This window comes from Cervus canadensis, chromosome 20 (genome assembly GCF_019320065.1).
Source record: "Cervus canadensis isolate Bull #8, Minnesota chromosome 20, ASM1932006v1, whole genome shotgun sequence".
In the NCBI taxonomy this organism is placed as follows: Eukaryota; Metazoa; Chordata; class Mammalia; order Artiodactyla; family Cervidae; genus Cervus; species Cervus canadensis.
In genome coordinates, this window is record NC_057405.1 from 10,765,674 (window position 1) to 10,786,047 (window position 20,374).

At 36.0% G+C, this 20,374-nt stretch overlaps 1 protein-coding gene across 5 annotated transcripts in view; it reads right to left on the reverse strand.

The window, feature by feature from the left end:
• MMS22L (MMS22 like, DNA repair protein) overlaps positions 1-20,374 on the reverse strand; it is a 121,126-nt gene that overhangs the window by 76,235 nt on the left and 24,517 nt on the right. For all 5 annotated transcript variants that reach the window (XM_043439200.1, XM_043439201.1, XM_043439202.1 and 2 more), the window contains 4 exons: positions 14,105-14,167; positions 6,343-6,462; positions 3,998-4,224; positions 1,628-2,131 (listed from right to left, as the gene is read on the reverse strand). In XM_043439200.1, the coding sequence (XP_043295135.1) occupies positions 1,628-2,131; positions 3,998-4,224; positions 6,343-6,462; positions 14,105-14,167 (914 nt within the window). The remainder of the gene's footprint in view (positions 1-1,627; positions 2,132-3,997; positions 4,225-6,342; positions 6,463-14,104; positions 14,168-20,374) is intronic.

A 20,374-nucleotide genomic window follows, 5' to 3' on the forward strand; every position in this document is an offset into this window, starting at 1 on the left:
AGGCTGCAGCATCACCGGGCTGGTTTAGACCAGTTCCCTCTTTTTCCTTCTTTCTTTGTTTATTCAGACGAATATAAATAAAAAAACCAAAAATGGTACCGGAAATGTGGAAATCTCTAACTGTGCCCAAAAAGCACAGGGAAATACTGCTTGCCACTTATTTAAAAACTGAACAAACAAAATGAATTTGGCACTTGGAAGAGTATAGCATCTGCTAATAGACTCTACTAGACTAAGAACAAACAAATGTATTTCATGGAGAAGATCCAGAACCAGTAAAAGCTTCCTCTAATGAAGTTGGCTTTTCATTTACTTATCTATCTATCCGTCCATCTAAATATTTTATTCAGCTTATATCTAGGGATGTGGGGATGATTATCTGATCAAGAACTAGAGTACATGAATATAGAAACTACAGAAAACCTAATGAGTGAAAACCCGTGAACTGATGTCTATGAACACAGAGACCAATGTAAAGTAAATTAAGAAAATCATTAATAAATGAAATTGGTAATAAATAAATACCCAAAATTCAGAAATTTCATTAAGTTTAATATCTTTGAAAAAGATGCTACTTTTGTAATGTGCAACTAAGAAAAGGGAAGCAGTTTCTTCATTAAGTTCAGACATGATTTTAAATAAAATTGTATTTCTATACCTAACTGCACTGAGTGTAGTGTCTAAGTTAAGAACATGAACTTCAAAGGTGAAACTGCTTTGTGAAAAGAGCCTTAAAGGCAATAAACAGCATGACCACTGTTCTCACCCGTTACTGTTTGGGTCTGAGTGCATCTGCACATTTGTATAAGTCACATAGATCTGAGAACACTTAGGTTTTGTATAGATGACTGGTGAACATCATCTACACAAAGCTTGCTGTAGAGCAATCCTTTCTCACTCTTAGAATATACTGCTTCAGCTGGGAGTACTTCATGTGTTTGGGGCTTCCCTGGTGGCTCAGTCAGTAAAGAATCCACCTGCAATGCAGGAGACCTCGGTTTGATCCCTGTGTGGGGAAGATCCCTCAGAGGAGGGCATGGCAACCCACTATTGCATTCTTGCCTGGACAATCTCCAAGGACAGAGGAGCCTGGTGGGCTCTATAGTCCACAGGGTCACAAACAGCAGGACACGACTGAGTGATTAAGCACAGCTCATTTCACGTGTTTGAGGCTACAACTCTGCAGCAAACTATTTAAAGAAAATAACCTTTTTATTTAATGGTACAATGTGGCCAAAATCTCCTTAAGTACACCAAACTGTGTATGTTTCAATGACAATCACCTCAGATTTGAGTTCATGGTCTTGCTTAGAATGTCTGAACTATCCCTCTGGATAATGTTTTTAGGAGAGGTAGAGAGGCAAGACGGGGCCAAGAGGCATGGCTCCTGGATTGCACCAGAGCTGAGTTTTGTAAGCCTGCATGTAAGCTTTCTTTCAAAGAAGCACTGTTTGAAAGGACAGTTTGAAAACTACTGGTTTATACTACACTGCAGTAAAACTTCCTTTAACTGCTCTCTTTACAACAGAATTTCATGAGTATGTCAAAAGGAAGACTTTAACATGGAATCAACACAGGTAATGATATAAAACAAATTAATACATTACCACATTACTGGAAAACATACCTGATTCTGGCCAGAACAGCTTGTAGAAAGTTCAATACTGTCCTAAGTTCAGATTCTTGACAACCTCGTAGAAGCATACTAAAACCATCATTAAGCAGTTTTTCATGAGAAGGATGCAAGCAATGGCTTGTCTCAAACACCTCCTGAACACTGTCCATATATATGGAAAGAAGTGTCCACAGAGTCTGTCTCTGTCCCATTTCATCATTCTTAGATACCAAGAACTCCTTTGCTTTCTCCCGGAAAGCATTTGAAAATTTCTCAGCCAAAACACCAATGTCCAGATTTTTCTGGGTATACATCAAGAGGAAGGCCATCTGACCGTTCCAGATGAGAGGAGAGGTTTTAAAAGTAGGCTTGAGGAAATCTAGGAGGCCTAAAACATGACTTGCTACATCTTCCACCTCTGCCACAGCTGCTAACAGTAGGAAAAGACTGAAAAAGTTCTGCAGACCAACTTCAGTTAGTTCTTCCATTCTTTTTTGATGGAATTTAGAATATATCCTGTAAAATGAAAACAAATGAATTCTTAACACTGTTTCATTCACAAAAATCCATCTTTTAAAATAACATTTAACTCAATACTTATGACAGTCTCATCACTTTAAATTTTTAGCTATTTCTACATAATGGGGGTTATTGTATCACTTTTGTTGCTTAGAAAACAAAACTCACAGATTGTGCCTCCCCTCTCAACCTTCAAATTTCTCAAGGATGCAGCAAGCATCTATAAGTGAATCAAGATTCAGTGGCTTTCCCCAAAGGACAGTAGAAATACTATTTTCTATATAGTACTTGGCTTTTCCTTTTAATCTCCCTGTTACCTTTCTTTTCCAATGTTTACTGACAAATAAGAATATGTAATTCTTTTAAGTACAACTTGATGTACTTTACAGAACTCTTAACAGGGCAATTTTATATAACAATGTTCCTTAAATGCTTTCTCTAGCCTTCACAAAGACCTGGCTTTATACTTATACGTTAAGACAATGCAAAATACTGGAAAAATTATTTTTACCCACTCACAAACAAAAATTATTAGTGCTCAAATATCCAAGACTAGCCGTTTAAAAATCTGTTGTCAACACTACTTAATATAATTTAAGAGTTGATATCCCTTAATTAATTAAGGGATCAGAATTGAACACCATTCATTTTTAATCTTACTTAGAGACTGTTAAGTTTCTCTGCAACTTTTATAATTGGTTTATTCAAAACAGAAATGACTAATGCTTACGAGAGGTTAAATGTTTATTTATAAATAATGAAGCAGATAAGCTCCTGAAGATAAAGATCTAATTATCTTCATGTCCTCCCCATCACATCCATGATAGGCTTGGTATACAGTCTTGTTATGAATTCCAATTTCTTTAAGCAATAAAGTTCACAGTATTATACCTTGAATAAAAATATTTAAGATTCCAAACCAAACTGGCAAACAGAACAAAAGAAAAGTTAACTACTATTTGAGCTACCTAATTACTGGAGGTTTAACAAAGATACCATTAAAAAAAAAGTATATTCTAAATAAAAAATCCAAACTGTGTCACCATAATGTTGCAAGAATTATTCATTGTGTGACTCAAACAGGAATTTCATTTAGAGATTATTGAGAAGTATCTACCAGAAATCATAAGTATTCTGCTGCAAGAACTTCCATTGCTTAAGCTAAGCAAGCGGTGGAGAACAGTCAACTGCACAGAGGGCTAGAAAAGGGGCTCATAGGCAAAAGCAGAACAAGGGAAGACAGTAAGAATCACACCCACTTAACAAGCAAAACTCTCAAAAAAGGACAACACTAGACAAATGTGACCAAACGTTTATTTCACCACACCAGATATGAAAATGGCATACTCCTCAAATGAGAACATCAGAGGTTTTGGTTCTATTATATTCTGGTTAGTTTTCATTCAAGAAAGCTGGGCTGGTGAGACTGGTGGACTCAAAGAACACAAAATTTTATAGACTGAATCTATTATTTGCCAATGCATAATCTGGACATGATTTTTATCTCTGTAAGTTTTAATAAAATATGTGCAAGGAATTACATGAAACATTACAATTAACTTTGGCAAGAAAAACAACAGTTCTCTTTTATACCGGCACTTAATATATGGGATTTCATTCTTCAGGACTGATGAGATAAATAAGAAACTAAAATCTTCCCCAAGTTAGGGATATTAGGTTGGTTTCTTACTGTAACAAATTGGCAAGATCAAAATGTTCCATATTTTGCTGCCCTTTAACAAATACATTTAAGATGTAAACCATAAAGACATCCAAGTACAAATTAACTTAAAAAACACAAATAGTAAAACTTCTCCAAAGATGTAAATGAACATTCATGACAAAGAAAGATATGGCACACACCTTCCCTTGACTTGTTTCCAAGGATGAGGTCCATTGTTTTTCATTGCTTTCTTGACAACTTTTGCCAAAATGCAAAGGAAAATAGTGTAACTACTGCTGGATTTACACAGGTCATGATCTTGTTTATCACAGCAGCAGGTCTTCACCATTTCTAGCATAGACAAGGGTGACTTAATGATATATGTAAGGCCTTTTAAAGGAAGCCAAGAAATACTGAAAGAACTATTCTAAAAGGAAAAAAACAGAAAACAAGTATTAAATCTCTGAATAAATAACAGAAAGCTGTAAATCCCAACTAGCTCATTAAAATTCTGACTCTTCTTAATCATAAAAAGTATACAGTCATTACCACATATTCCCCCTAAAATAAAAATTCCATTCAAGCACAAAATACCAAGGGGTGTTTCAAATTCCTGAATTATCCCCCAAATGTCTTTTTAAGAGTTAGTCTGTTCAAATTAGGATAGTGTCAAGATTCATACATTGCATTTGGTTGACATGCCTCTTAAATCTTTTATCCAATAAAAATTTCCAATGGTTTCATCATACCATTTAACAGGTAATTTATTGTGCAGCATTTTCTAAATGCTGATTTTAGGGGCTTATATCTTCCTACATTTCAAGATCTTCCTTACATCTTCCTGGAGTCACTTAATGTAATGTATTCTTTCATCTGCTATCTTTTCTGTAAACTGGTTGCTCTATCTAGTGGACTGATCAGATTCACGTCCAGTTTTTTGGTGAGAATCTTCCCATGGCAGTCCTGAGTACTTCCTATTTCAATTAGCAAAGAGGCACGTAAGTTCTGACTTTCATTCTTTTTGTGATGTTAAGACTAATCATGCTGATCGATCCGTTTGAGTGATCCCCACCGTTTGAACAGCCAGGGATGATCATCATCCAGATGGCTTCTTTCAACAGATGTGCAAGATAGTGATTTTCTATCACTCCTTCTAAACTAGCTCGAAATTTGGTATTCTATAGTTTATATTTTCCTTTATTTACAGTTTCCAGAATAACAACTTTTCTAAAAATACCACAGACTCGAGGATTTAAACACATAATCCACAGCTGTCCATGGTTATTCTTTATCATGCCCAAATTTACCCAGCACTGGTGAATGGGAGTTCCTTAAAGCAGGCTCCTGTGTTCTTTTGACACAACTCCAGCTTACTTGGATACCTTCTCTGTTTTCAGGTATAACAAGACATTACAGACCCATCTTGTATACATTCTGCCTGAAAATTAGAATTGGTCATTTCTCCAGCCAGACTGACAATATGTTTCAGAGGAAGGTATTTTTCTCATTTTTAATAAGTTCAATTATGTACAGACCCAAACTTATAATTTACTTGTAAGTCCTCCATATCTTTTTCTATCTATCCTTTAAATATACTTTAAAAATTTTCTCTTCCAAACTTACCCTCACTTTATAAATTCACTGTCCCTATTTTAGTTTTCATTTGCTGTGCTATTTGCTTATACTACCATACTGGACTACTATCTCATCTGTATCCACTTCCTTTATACTACTTTCAGAAAAAAACTTTCTCAAACACATACATACTGCGTCACATCTTTGCTTTCCAATGTCTCCTGGATAAATCATAACTCAACTGCATGTTATCTTTAACCCTTCAAAATCCAGCCCTGGACAAACTCTTCTACTTTCTTCATCTCCTGTATTTCTCCAGTCACCTCAGACCCTTCATTTAGAACTATTCAACATAGTAGGCATAAATCATGTTTTTTCATGCCTCTATACACTTGTCCAGACTATGCCTTTTGCTTGGATGTTCATTTTCTTCTGTACTTGGAAAATTCTACTTATTCCCCAGGCCAATTTAAAAAATTATGAGTTTATCAAGTCTTCTACAAGCCCATACATTGGGTCAGATACTCCCTTCTTCTAGCATTCCAAAGTATTGTAACTCTTCTCTTTTTTTCCTACAATATGTGTGCTTCTGCCTAGTAGCCACTCAAATGCCAAGACTAGTTCTTATTCAAGATAGCATTAACTGTTCAATGTGTTGCAAGCAATCAGCAGTTGTTAGAAAACATTTATAAATGAGAATTTAAAAAAATATCTTTCTGGCACAATTCTGGTTTCTTTGCTTAATCTCACCCTTAAGAGAAAAGGGACGTCAGATGCTCTGTTCCCCTATGTCAATGCTCTTTAGACAAAGTGTAACATAAAGATATTTTTTAGCTACTCTAATCTACTTTGAAAAATTAATTTTAAGAAATCTCTGTAATTATATATAATTAAACCATAAAAACATTCCTCAAATACCATGTTCAAATTCTTCAAATTCCTGGAACAAATTCATACTCTATTTACTCACCAGGTTCTTACTATAATATTCCCACAGAATGGTGACAATTGCAATGTTCGGCTCCCAGAAATCACAAAGGGTCAAACAACAGTGAAGATACATTCGTAACTGCTCTTCTAGTATTCCATCCTAAAAAATAGACGGAAATTGTGAGGAACGAAATAATGACCAACACACATTACTATAACTTGACACTGCAGCAAATAACCTGCTCCTGAAAAGAATATAGATCTCTATCACCAAGTCATACCCATTCTCATCTTCAGACCAGAAGGTCTGAATCAGCATAAGCTATGTAACTTTGCTTTAGAGAAGGTTAATATGATAATTGAAATTACATAACTCAGTTTGACTTTTAACTCAATTATTTAACAACTGCAATAGGTATTTAATAACTAAATAGTGTAGAGACTATTTAGTTAATAACTAAATAATGTAGAGACTGAAAAGAAACCCTAACCAGAAAGTAGCATAAGTTACCTAAAAATACAGAAGACTCAATCATACTTAAGCTACTCTTTATAGAAATGTAGGAGCTATTCTTCTCAAAACCAGAGCACTGGCAGAGTACATATGCTTTAACCTTTTAGAATGTGGCAATAGGTAAGAGTAAAAAAGTGATACTTTAAACTTATATATCAAATAACATGCCTGTTTGTTAAAAGCTGACATAACACTGAATTCCAATCAGTTATTCAAAGCTTACTATATATCAGGCACTATCCTAAGGTTCTAGGCAAAATGCAATCAATGAGTCAGACGTGGTGAACACACTGATAGAAGTTACACTTTGGGGAGAATGGAAAAAGAGGACACTAACAAGATAAATGTAAACAGTTACAACCACTGCAAAAGGCAAAACAAAAGCAGAGTAACGTGGTAGAGTAACTGACAAAGCATGTGGGCCATTTTTTTAAACCAGGAACTACAACTGAAAGGCCTTTTTGAGGCTAGCAGTAGTAGTGTTGGTTGCTCAGTTGTGTCCGACTCTCTGCGACCCCATGGCGTGTAGCCCGCCAGGCTCCTCTGGCCACGGGATTCTCCAGGCAGGAATACTGAAGTGGATTGCCATCTTACTCTTCCAGGGGATCGTCCACACCCAGGGATCGAACTCTGGTCTCTTGAATTGCAGACAGATTCTTTATTATCTGAGCTTTTGAGGGCTGGAATTTGGGTTAAATGATTGGATGGAAAAGAGCCAACCCCATACAGAAATGAAAGTAAAGCAATGATGGCAGAGAAAATACATGGGAACTTCCTGAATTAGCAGTAAGCTTGGTATTATAGGATTAAGTCAGAGATAGTCAGGAACCATATCTCATTTAAGGCTTTACAGGTCACAGTCAGAAGTATGGACTGTACTTTAATTATGTTGGGAAGCCTTTACAGGACTGTAAACACAGGGGTGACATGAAATGAAGGTTTCAAAAATGCTACACTGGATCAAGCAAGATGACAATAGCAGATAAGAACAGAGGTATAAGATCAGTTAGAAGAGTTGAAAGAACTTCCAGTGTAACAGAAAAGCAGACAAAGGTTAAGTACAAGCAGACACGCTGGAAATGTGAAGGTGCCTGGTAAACAGTATGCTTTAAGTAAATAATTGTTGAATGGATTCAGTATTGTCTCTTTTCAACAAAGGTGCGTGGTTATTTCCTTACAGAAGATTAAAATGTCTCCTTTTGACACAGAAATACAGAACAGACTTTTGAACTCTGTGGGAGAAGGTGAGGGTGGGATGTTTCAAAAGAACAGCATGTATACTATCCATGGTGAAACAGATCACCAGCCCAGGTGGGATGCATGAGACAAGTGCTCCGGCCTGGTGCACTGGGAAGACCCAGAGGAATCGGGTGGAGAGGGAGGTGGGAGGGGGGATCGGGATGGGGAATACATGTAAATCTATGGCTGACTCATATCAATGTATGACAAAACCCACTGAAATGTGAAGTAATTAGCCTCCAACTAATAAAAAAATTTAAAAAAAAAAAAAAATAAAATAAAAAAATAAAATGTCTCCTTTTTTCTACTTCCTTCTCCTCCCACCAACTTAAAATTCTAGGAGATAACTGTGAAACTCTAAGATTAAGACAGGCAGACAATTTTAGAGTTATGTTGATGGGATTTGTTGATGACTTATATTAAGGTATGAAGGAAAGATAGCAATTAAGGGAAATTCTTAAGTTTTGGCTTAAGAAAATGGATTGATGGAACCACTGCTTAAAGTGGCAAAGAACAGGGAAGGAACAGATGAGTACACAGGGAAACGAGTGGAAATATTACACAATTTATGGGTCTACAGCTCAAGGAAAAAGTCAGAGCTATTGATACAAACTTGGATATTACCTTCATATTGATGGTTTTCAGAGCTAAAAGCCTAGATAAGATCAATCTAGGAAAGCCTGTGGACAGAAAACAGAAAAGAACCCAGAACTGACAGCTGATTGCTATTCCAAAATTTAGGTATCAAGAAAAAGGAGGCCTATAAGCAAAATCCAATGAAGTAGGTAGGAAACCAGGCATCATGGACTCTGAGAGAAGTATTTCAGAAAGAGAAGGGGATCACCACTTTCTGTACAAAGCTAGATACCTTCGTCAACACATCACACACGGTTCTTACCTTCCTATCTGCCTTCAAGTCTATGAGTTCCCTAAGGACTGTGATAATACTCCCTAGGCCTAGCGCAGTGCCTGCTTTACCAAAGAGACTCCGTAAATCTTTTATCAACAAAACAGATCTGAGTTAGTGTTTCTTTTCATCAAGCAGCTCTATGATTTAGGGAAAGATATTTAGTTCCTCTGATAATTAAACTAATTTAACCCTTGTTGGTCACTAACGTTCTGATTTTATCATGAAAATATTAAACTAGATGTAGGTTTATTCTCATGGCACATACTGATGTGAATTAAAAAATACTAATTTAATTATGCTGCAAGATTAAAAAGTGAATTACATGAAAAAAGTGGGTTCATTTTGAAGAGTTTTGTATTGCTTTGTTTGGTATCTGAAAATCATTTTACATGTAAAATTCACAAAAAGGTATTTAAACCATAAAAATACACAAAGTTTGGGAAAAATAAAAGGTTAAATACCAACTATGAGTCTGGTATTATATGATGTTTTACGTATTGTATTCATGTATGTCTCATACCATGTCAGTTTTACTACATTCATTTTACCAAAAAAAAAAAAGGGTTGAGGTTCAGAAGTTATAAATGGCTTACCCAAGTGCATATGGGAAGGAGTTAGGACTCATGACTCCAAAGCTGGTTAGACATACTATACTACACCAACTTCCAAAAACATAAGGGAAAAAAATTAACATCTAATCGACACCAGATTTGATCAAGATTGCTCTTAGTGACCAGAGCAAGATTTGAATCAAAGTTTGTGAGACCAAAGCCCATGCTCTTTCCACTGTAACCAATCAAGAAGAAATTAAATACAGTATCCTAGGGGATTTTTTCCTCTTTTTTTTTTTTTTTTTTTTAAGGAAAGGAGATAAATTTCCCATCCTTTTCTTGCTAGTGGCTACAGATTAAAATGAAAAGAATTGTCTTATAAAATACCATTTTCTCCATAGACTGGCAGGGTAAGTCAGTTGAGTGTGACTTGAAAAGTAAGTTTCTTTTTTAAATTAATCACAGATAGTATTTGTTGTAAAGCACACGTTCATGTTTTGTATATTCAACCATGATTTTGTTTTGAACCATGTTCCCTTAGTTTTTCTTAAAAATTTCCATTAAAAATTGTGTGGCTGGGCGCACATCAGCTGAATTAAACGATTTGCCTATCTTCAAGTTCAGAAAGCCAAAGAGATAAGAATTTACAATATTTAGAAGTAGAGGAGCCAACAGACATCTTAGTTCAAAGTCATAATAGAAAAACAGCTGAAATATGGTGAGGAAGAATATTTGAGAACATCTGAGTATATTAATTTCTTCCTACCTTACATTTTTTGTCATCACAGACTTTCTGGAGAGGGAGATCACAAAAAGAAATTTTAAAACGTGGAAAATTGAGATAGTTGCTTTCCACAAGTATTACCAAAACAGATCTTATAAATCAAAGTACATTACTAATCAAAGACATAACTGCAAAGAAGTTTTAAAACAGAAAGTTTTAAAATGAAAAAAAAAAAAAAGCAGAGTTTCACTAAGAATCTTACAAGGTCAAGTGTTTTGAGGGAGTTTGGAATGACCTCCCTTGTGGCTCAGACGGTAAAGCATCTGCCTAAAATGTGGGTTCGATCCCTGGGTTGGGAAGATCCCCTGAAGAAGGAAATGGCAACCCACTCCAGTACTCTTGCCTGGAAAATCCCATGGGCGAAGGAGCCTGGTGGGTTACAGTCGATAGGGTCACAAAGAGTTGGACACGACCGAGCGACTTCACTTTGGAATGACTAAAAAACACATATGAAGATTCAAATTCCAGCTCTGCCACTTCCTAGCTGGCTGAGTGAGCCTGGACAAGCCTTACTCTGTGTCCCAGTTTTCCTAAAGTCTAAAATGGAACTCCACAAGACTGTCCTAAGTGGAAAATGGACACTTAGTGCTATGGACAGTGCTCGCAAAGCAACAGTTAACACTGTGAATGAATTTTTGTAGCTGAAACATTGAATCTTGACAATCATATAATAAATGCAAAAAAAAAATAAATAAATGCAACACATTCACACTATTGTACCTTAAGTGGACATATTTTAATTTTGTGAGTGTCGAAGCCAAACTCTACCTAAACCAAGAATTTTCATTAACGGTATCTAAGTCCACGCTCTCTGACTTTTAATAAACCAGAAGGCCGGTGGGGCTCTTTTCCATGTAGATTCAAACCTACCTATCTCAAATCCAGAGCCCACGCTACTCAATTTCTACATTTATCACAAGATCCTGTGGGCTCTCTGGGTGTCTCATCTCAGCTGAATGAGTACATATAAACTATTTCATATAAAAATCAATCCTAGAATACTCCAGGGTCTGCTGCTGATCTCTCAGTCCTTTTAAAAAGGGTATCTTCCTAGAACTTTTATTTTGAAAGATCAAATGCAGGCATATTAAATTTGGGTATATTCCATGCACCAAATTGTTTTACTGAACTAAAAACAGAAACATTTTTTAGCTTATTTTATAGAAATGGCAATATAACAACTGGGTGTTCATTTTTTATGCATAACTAACTTGCCTATCAGAAACCATCTGGAGAATGAAACTTACTTCAAGCTCAATAGTAACTGTCAGTCTGATGGGATTTTATCAGGATTGGATAAAGAGAGTTAGCGGCTGGTGACTCAGTGGTAAAGAATCTGCTTGCCAATGCAGGAGACATGGGTTCGATCCCTGGGTTGGGAAGATCCCCTGGAAGAGGAAGAGGCAACCCACTCCAGTATTCTTGCCTGGGAAATCCCATGGACAGAGATGCCTGACGGGCTACAGTCCATGGGGTCACAAAGAGGCAGACACGACTCAGTGACTAAACAAAGAGTTAGACTTCAATACTCCAGTCAAAATCCTTCTGTCCAAGAAACACAGTAATTCTGGATTAGTAATTAGATTACTGACCCACATTATTCAGAACTAACCATATTCTGAGTTGTTTTTAGTATTAACTCTCAGGATTCTTTGACAAATAAAAATATTTTAAAAATATTAGGCCTGCTTAGGATTTCTTCTTACACCCTTTCATGACCTTTGAAAGAAAATTGTTGTGAACTCAGAAAATAATGAGGCTTTATTTAAAAAGTGGCATAAAACTAAAAATGTAGCTTTTCACACGAAAATAATGATGTTGTAAAAGTAGAACAAATGTTTACTGTTAGCATTCACAAATATTAAACAGGATTACCTCATAAGAACGTTTTTAGAGCAAATACTTAACTATTCAGTTTAAGCAAAATTTAACAATATATGTTCTCTTTACTAACAAAGCCTCAGTGTCTGTTTCTGGAAGATTCTCTATGGCTACAAAAAGATTTGGAACATTATTTGCTTAATCGAAACTACAGAGGAATGCCTACCAATTTTATTTGAAGACTGCTGTATATGTAAAACATTTTTTTTTTTTAATATTGCAAACAGACTCTTTCTTTCACAGTTGGAGATGAGGTCAAAAAATACAAGCACGGTCAGATTTTAATTTACCTCAATGGGGGAAAACAGATCATCACACTGAGAGCTCTATCCAAATATATTATTTATTCTTTATGACTACCTAATGAACCCACAAAATTGGTTTCAAGAACTCCACCAAGTAGTCCTATACTACTTATAAAATCTAATTTGATATAATCAAGGCAAGACAAAATTGAGATTACTAGAGAGAATGGACCGCTTTTTTCTGAATATTACAATGACCTCTTCTCTCACAGGAAAGGTATTTCTTTGACTTTATACTAGACCTAAATTCAGAGAAAGTTTCTTAGATTAGCTGTACTATCCTTGTTTCTAGGATGATTGACTTGGCCCAGTTTTCTCAGGTCTTCCCTGGTTTTATCACCAAAAGTCCCACATCTTGGGATATCCCAAGCCAGGTAAATCTACATGGTCAGTCTACCTCCTTACAAGAATTAGGGATGTATCTTCACAACAGCTTTAGTAGATACCATTAAAACACTGATGATGTAAATAATGGCCACTTTTTAAGGATTCCATACATTCTTGAAGTAAAAAAAAAAAATACATGTCTGAAACTTAGAGCTACTAAAATCAGTATGTTCTCAAAAAGAACACAGGAGAAAGCCAATTAAAATGATACAAAAAAAGAAACAACAATTTTTACAATGGTTGAGATAACAGCTCTTTTGCTTCAGATGCAACTGATGTATTCAGAGTTCTTTGGCATTCTAATCTAGAAATCTTAGCTCATAATTAGAAGTTTTATCTTATAACTAAATGTACTTACATTTTCACCTAAAAAAAACTAACAGTAATGATAATAGGGAAAACAAAATTTTAAGCTATTAAGATGATTTTCAAAGATATGGGTAAAAAATGAATGTATGTGTACATGTGGGGCAGTCTTGTACTACTATATTTTTTATTCCTCTTCAGGTTTTTAACAATCCTCATTTCTTAACAGAAAACGAGTCTATTACCCACACTAAAAAAAATACTAAAATTTCCCTTTAAAATCTTACATAAACAACTTATGCCACAAAACTTTACAGAACTATAATACAATATGTTTAAAGATATGATGAAGAACTCACTTAAAACTATTTTAAAAGGAGGTCAAATCTGACCTCTGGGCCATGAAGCACTGCATTAACAGTTCTGCAGAAAGAAAAATGATAAGCTATGAAATGAGGCTCAGAAACTAGGACCTTATCAGTCAGAGTATGATTCAAGCCTGTAAGACAAATTGCCCAGCAAGGCAAGTCACCTTCCTGCTGTGACGAGGATACAGCTGAATTTCCAATGCCACTGACTATCTCCCTCATCGTGTCTCCTAGACTTGATATCATACAGTCAAGGAATGGCTGATTCTGAAGCATCTGCTCCTTATTTTGAATACATTCTGTCAAAGTCAGCAACTAGGATAATTATCTTTGTCCTTTAACTGGAAACGCAGTGCTAAAATAAAAATCTTCAAAATAAAAACTATTGTACAAGGACCCTGCCTTAACAAAGAATGCTGACTCTTATCTCAGGTTTCTAATAAGTAAACCAAGTTTGTTATTTAAATCATCTTAACGGTTTGCTTGGTTCTTAAAAATAAAATCTGTAACATAAAAATTTAGCAAAGCCCACAACCCATCTCACTTTAAATGTGTACCTGAACACTGATGGACTTTTTCAGCAGTTCTTCTACAAAGTTCCAGTTTGATTCCATTTGTCTCTAGAAAGGGAGAAAATATTGCAGTAAAATTATTGTTCTTAAATACTCCAATTATCAGGAGTTGTTTTATTAAAGTGGTACTTCTATAAAATTATAAACGTTTTAACAAATAGTAAACTTCTGCTGTCAATTATTATCTAATAGGAAAAAAAAAAACTTTAAGTATATTTTAGAGTCTTTTACACCACCAAGGGTCTTCCTTATTCTGTACTTTATTTAGTAGAGATTTTTACCTTTCTTTTATGCTAACGGCCTACAAAATGGTCTACTCTAGTAAACAAGTAACTAAACAATTCACATTTGGTACCTCATTTAGCCAGTGGTCACTTACCAGGCAACCTCAACTATCCAGAAGCCTCTTCAATAAACAAAGGAAAAAACAACTCAAAAACCCAACATATTTCACAAAGGCTAAGCAATGAGAACAACTCTACTTTTCCAAAGGGAAAACCTGGAGGAACTTTTCACAGGATGCCTGGTTCACTTGATTCCCAGGTGGATCAGTAGTAAAAAGAACTGCCTGCAGTGCAGAAAAAACAGATTTGATCTCCGGGTCAGGAAGATCCCCTGAAGGATGAAATGGCAACCCACTCCAGTATCCTTGCCTGGAGAATCTCATGGACAGAGGAGCCCAGTAGGCTACAGCCCACGGGGTCGCAAAGAGTTGGCCACGACTGAGCACGCATGCTGGTTCACTTGATATTCAGTTCTTAAAGATCTGGATATGTGGATACTGGTCAAAACCAGAAGCCAAGAAAGTGCATTCACAAAGACGCAGATCACAGCTAGTTTCAAACAAGGGAAGAACAAAAGGTGCAAAAGCAAGCCTGAGACCTCAGAAAGCTAAGCCAGAGGCCTTAAAGAACAAAGTCAAAGAGATTCCTCACACCCTCCTATCCCTATTATAGCACCCATGCTGTTCATAAGGATGAACTCCAGTCACCAATTAAAAGTTAAAGCACGTTCAGATTTTAAGTGGCTGGATAATGCTCATGTAAGATGGATGCTAACTACAAGAAATCACTGAACAAATATTTCCTTAATAAAGGTGCTTAGTGACTGTGGCAGCCAGCTTTCTAAGACAGTCCCTAGTGATCTCTGCTTCTTGGAATTTATGCCCTTATTCAATCCCCTCCCACACTGCTGGTCTGTTAATAGAAGACTACCAGCGCTAACAGTACTGAAAGTATGTCAGACCCAAGATTAAAGGACACGGAAGCTTCTGTCTTAACGACAATCTCTCTCATTGACTCCTGGGAAAAGTTATGCTAAGAACAGTACCAAAGAGGCTTACATGATGGGTAATTAAGGCCTTCTGTCAAGGTTAGCAAGAAGATAAGTAAACCCTCCAGCCCCAGAGACTGAGGTGCCAGGGTACAGTTTAATTACAAACTCATCAGATTCTGAGCCAGAACGACCCACCTAGGCTTCTACTGGATGTGAGACCCTCAAGAACTGTGTGAGATGTTCATTCTTTTAAGGAGCAAAATTTTGTTACACATCAGTAGATAACTAGTATTGTACAATGATGTAGTTTTCAGAAAGGAATTATTGGTTTTCTCAACTATATTTATGTAAATAAAGTACATGCAAAATATTTATCAGGAAAAAACATTTAATACAGAATTTGCCCTGGGCCAAAGAGAACTACATGGACATCATCAGATGGTCAATACTGAAATCAGATTGATTATATATTCTTTGCAGGTAAAAACAGAGAAGCTCTATACAGTCAGCAAAAACAAGACCTGGAGCTAACTATGGTTTAGATCATGAGCTCCTTATTGCAAAATCAAGATTTAAATTGAAGAAAGTAGGGAAAACCACCAGACCATTCAGGTATGACCTAAATCAAAGCCTTTACGATTATACAGTGGAAGTGACAAATAGATTCAAGGGATTAGAACTGATAGAGTGCCTGAAGAACTATGGATGGAGGTTCGTAACAGGAGGGGGTAACCAAAATCATCCCGAACAAAAAGAAATGCAAAGAGGCAAACTGGTTTTCTAAGAGGTTTCACAAATAGCTGAGAAAAGAAGAGAAGCAAAAGGCAAAGGAGGAAAGGAAAGATACAGAGTTCCAAAGAATAGCAAGAAAAGATAAGAGCCCTAAGTGAACAATGCAAAGAAATAGAGGAAAACAACAGAATGGCAAAGACTGGAGATCTCTTCAAGAAAATTGGATACCAAAAGAACATTTCATGCAAAGATGGGTACAACAAAGGACAGAAACAGCGAGGACCTAACAGAAGAGATTAAGAAGAGGAGGCAAGAATACATAAAAGAACTGTACAAAAAAGGTATTAATGACCCAGATAACCACAAAGGTGTAGTCACTCACCTAGAGCCAGACATCCTGGAGTAGGAAGTCAAGTGTGCCTTAGGAAGCATTACTACAAACAAAGCTAGTGAGAGTGACTGAATTCCAGCTGAGCTATTTCAAATCCTAAAAGATGATGCTGTTAAAGTACTACACGCAATATGCCAGCAAATTTGGAAAACTCAGCAATGGCCACAGGACTGGAAAAGGTCAGTTTTCATTCCAAACCCAAAGAAAACAGTGCCAAATGTTCAAACTACTGTACAGTTGTGCTCATTTCACATACTAGCAAGTTAATGGTCAAAATTCCCCTGCATACCGTCACACGTTGATGCTAACAGTTTAGTTTCAAAAAACTAAAATCATGTCACCCAGTCCCATCACTTCATGGCAAATAGATGGGGAAACAATGGAAACAGTGACAGACTTTATTTTTTTGGGCTCCAAAATCACCATGGATAGTAATTGCAGTCACAAAATTAAAAGACATTAGCTCCTTGGAAGAAAAGCTATGACAAACCTAGCCAGTATATTAAAAAGCAGAGACATCACTTTGCAAACAAAGGTTTGTACAGTCAATGCTGTTTTTTCCAGTAGTCATATACAGATGTGAGAGTTGGATCATAAAGAAGGCTGAGTGCCCCCAAGAATTGATGCTTTCAAATTGTGGTGCTGGAGAAGAATAATGGGGAGTCCCTTGGACAAAGGAGATCAAACCAGTCAATCCTAAAGGAAACCAACCCTGAATACTCATTGGGAAGACTGATGCTGAAGCTGAAGCTCCAATACTTTGGCCACCTGATGCAAAGAGCTGACTCACTGGAAAAGACCCTGATGCCAGGAAAGATTGAGGGCAGGAGAAAAAGGGGGCAACAGAAGATGAGATGGCTGGATGGCATAAATGACTCAATGGACATGAGTTTGAGCAAGTTCCGGGAGTTGGTAACGGACAGGGAAGCCTGGTCTGCTGCAGTCCATGGGGCCACAAAGAGTTGGACACAAGAGCGACTGAAGTGAACTGAGTCTCCACATCCAGCCAACTAGGTAACCTGAAGCAATGCTCATTTTAAGGTTGTATTTCACACCTTTATCTAACCACTATTCCAAAAGTTTCAAAGACAAGAACCAGCTGGCCAGACTGATTGTACTGATGATCCCTGCAATGTCCCAAAGTAATTATTCTCTTTAAACTATATTTGCTTTTAAAATAGGTAATTAAAATTGTAAGAGGTAACACTTGTCAGGAGCAAGGCAAGGATGTCCACTTTTATCACTTTTAACTGGAAGAAATCAACATTGTTAAAATGACTGTACTACCCAAGGCAATCTACAGATTACCTATCAAATTACTCATGCAATCCCTATCAAATTACTCATGTCACTGTTTACATAACAAGAACAAAAAAATTTTATTTGTATGGAAACACAAAAGACCCTGAACAGCCAAAACGATCTTGAGAAAAAAGAATGGAACTAGAGAAATCATGTGCCCTGACTTCAGATTATATTAGAGACCTATAATAATAATTTTTTAAAAAGTGTGGTACCGGCACAAAAACAGAAACATAAATCAATGGAATAGGATAAAGTCCAGAAATAAACCCCCACACTTCCGGTCACCTAATCTATGACAAAAGAACATACAATGGAGAAAACAGCCTGTTCCACCAGCAGTGCTGGGAAAACAGGGCAGCTGCATGTAAAAGAATTAAATCATAACATTCTCTTAACACCATATACTAAAATAAATTAAAAATGGAATAAAGACTGACATGGACCAGATACCATAAAATATAAATAAATCACAGCTGACATAGATCATAGCAATGTTTTTGGATCCATCTCCTATAATAATGGAAACAAAAACAAAAATACACAGATGAGAGCTAGTTAAACTTAAAACCTATTGTACAGCAAAGTAAGCCATAAACACAATTAAATGACAACTTACAGAATGGGAGAAAATATTTGCAAATGACGTGACTGAAAAGAGATTCATTTCCAAAACATACAAACAACTCACATAGCTCAATATCAAAAAACCAAACACTCAATCAAAAACTGGGCAGATGACCTGTACAGACATTTCTCTAGAGAAGACAGATGGCCAACAGTTACACGAAAAGATGCTCAATATTGCAAATTATTAGAGAAATACAAATCAAAACTGTAATCAGGTATCACCTCACATTATCAAAAAGTCTACAAATAATAAATGGTGGAGAGGGTGTTGATAAGAGGAAATCCTCCTATACTGTTGGTGGGAATGTAAGTTGGTATGGTCGCTATGGAGAACAGTAAGGAGTCTTCAGTCTTTAAAAAACTAAAAATAAGAGTTACTATATGATCCAGCAATCCCACTCCTGGGCATATACCCAGAAAAGGCAAAAACTAATTCAAAAAAATACATGTACCCCAATGTTCATAGTAGCACCATTTACAATAGCCAAGACATGGAAGCAACCCAAAGTCCATCCACAGATGAATGGATAAAGAAGATGTTGTGTGTACACACACACACACACACACACACACACACACACACACACACACACACACACACACACAGGAATATTACTCAGTCATAAAAAAGAATGAAACAATGCCATTTCCAGCAACACAGATGGACCCAGAGATCATACTAAGTTAAATAAGTCAGCGAAAGACAAATATTATATATCACTTACATGTGGAATCTTAAAAAATGATACAAATGAACTTATTTACAAAACAGAAATAGACTCATAGACAAAGAATACAAGCTTATGGTTACCAAAGGAGAAAGGGGGAAGATATAAATTCAGAACACAGGATTAACAGATACACACTACTACAAACACACTACTACATATAAAATAGATAAACAAGGATCTACTATATACCACAGGGAACTCTATATTCAGTATCTTGTAATAACCTATAATGGAATGGAATATGAAAAAGAACACTTTTCTGTATACCTGAAACACTAGAAATCAACTATATTTCTAAAGAATAAAAGCAAAACAGATGCCTGAGGTTGTAAGAAGATAACAATCTAGGTTGGGAGACAAGCATTAAACAGAAATATATGAATATGTAAAGCCTCTAGAATGAAAAGTGAGATACTGAATTTTTCTTATAAGCCAGTACTAAGCAACTGGCAAGTTTTTATTTAAATACACATATAGCTAATGTCTAGTTTACAAAAACTTAAAAAAAAAAAAAAAATCAACCATATCTGAAATCAACCTAAAATGGAAAGATTTCACATTAACCTTCAGGGCAAAGCAGTTTACATTTAAAAACTGAAACATCTTTATGATTATCACAAGACTGGAGGTAGTTCTCTGCTGCAGAATATATGACTAATCATTGTTGCTTTCTATCATCCTCTCACACCAGGTATTCTTTAGTGGAATAAAGCATGATCGATGCATGACCATTTTCTGTACGGTAGCCGGCTATGCTAATACATCACAAAGAGAAAAGAAATTCAGATAATTTTCAAAACTCTGATCTAAGTAGATCTCAAACACAAATTAACATCCTATAGAATCTCTGAAAGAATGAGTTAATATACCCTTATGATCAAAGATTAAAATAATTATATGATTTATAAACCAAATTGAGAAACTTCTGAGAATAAAAGGGGGAAAACTAACCAGATGGAATGAGGGGGAAATGGACACAAACTGTGATTGTCCCTGGCAAATTGGTACACATGGTTACCTTCCCAGAGGTATTCATAAGATGAAGTCCTCAGAAAGTTCCTAATATCAAATTTATCTAAGTAATAAAAAATAGGTTGCTATTTTTCCTTAGTAGCAACTATTTTAGTAGCTATTGTTTTTCAGTTGTACACAGTACAACTACTGTGTACCTCAGTCTCTTTACCTGTAAAATGG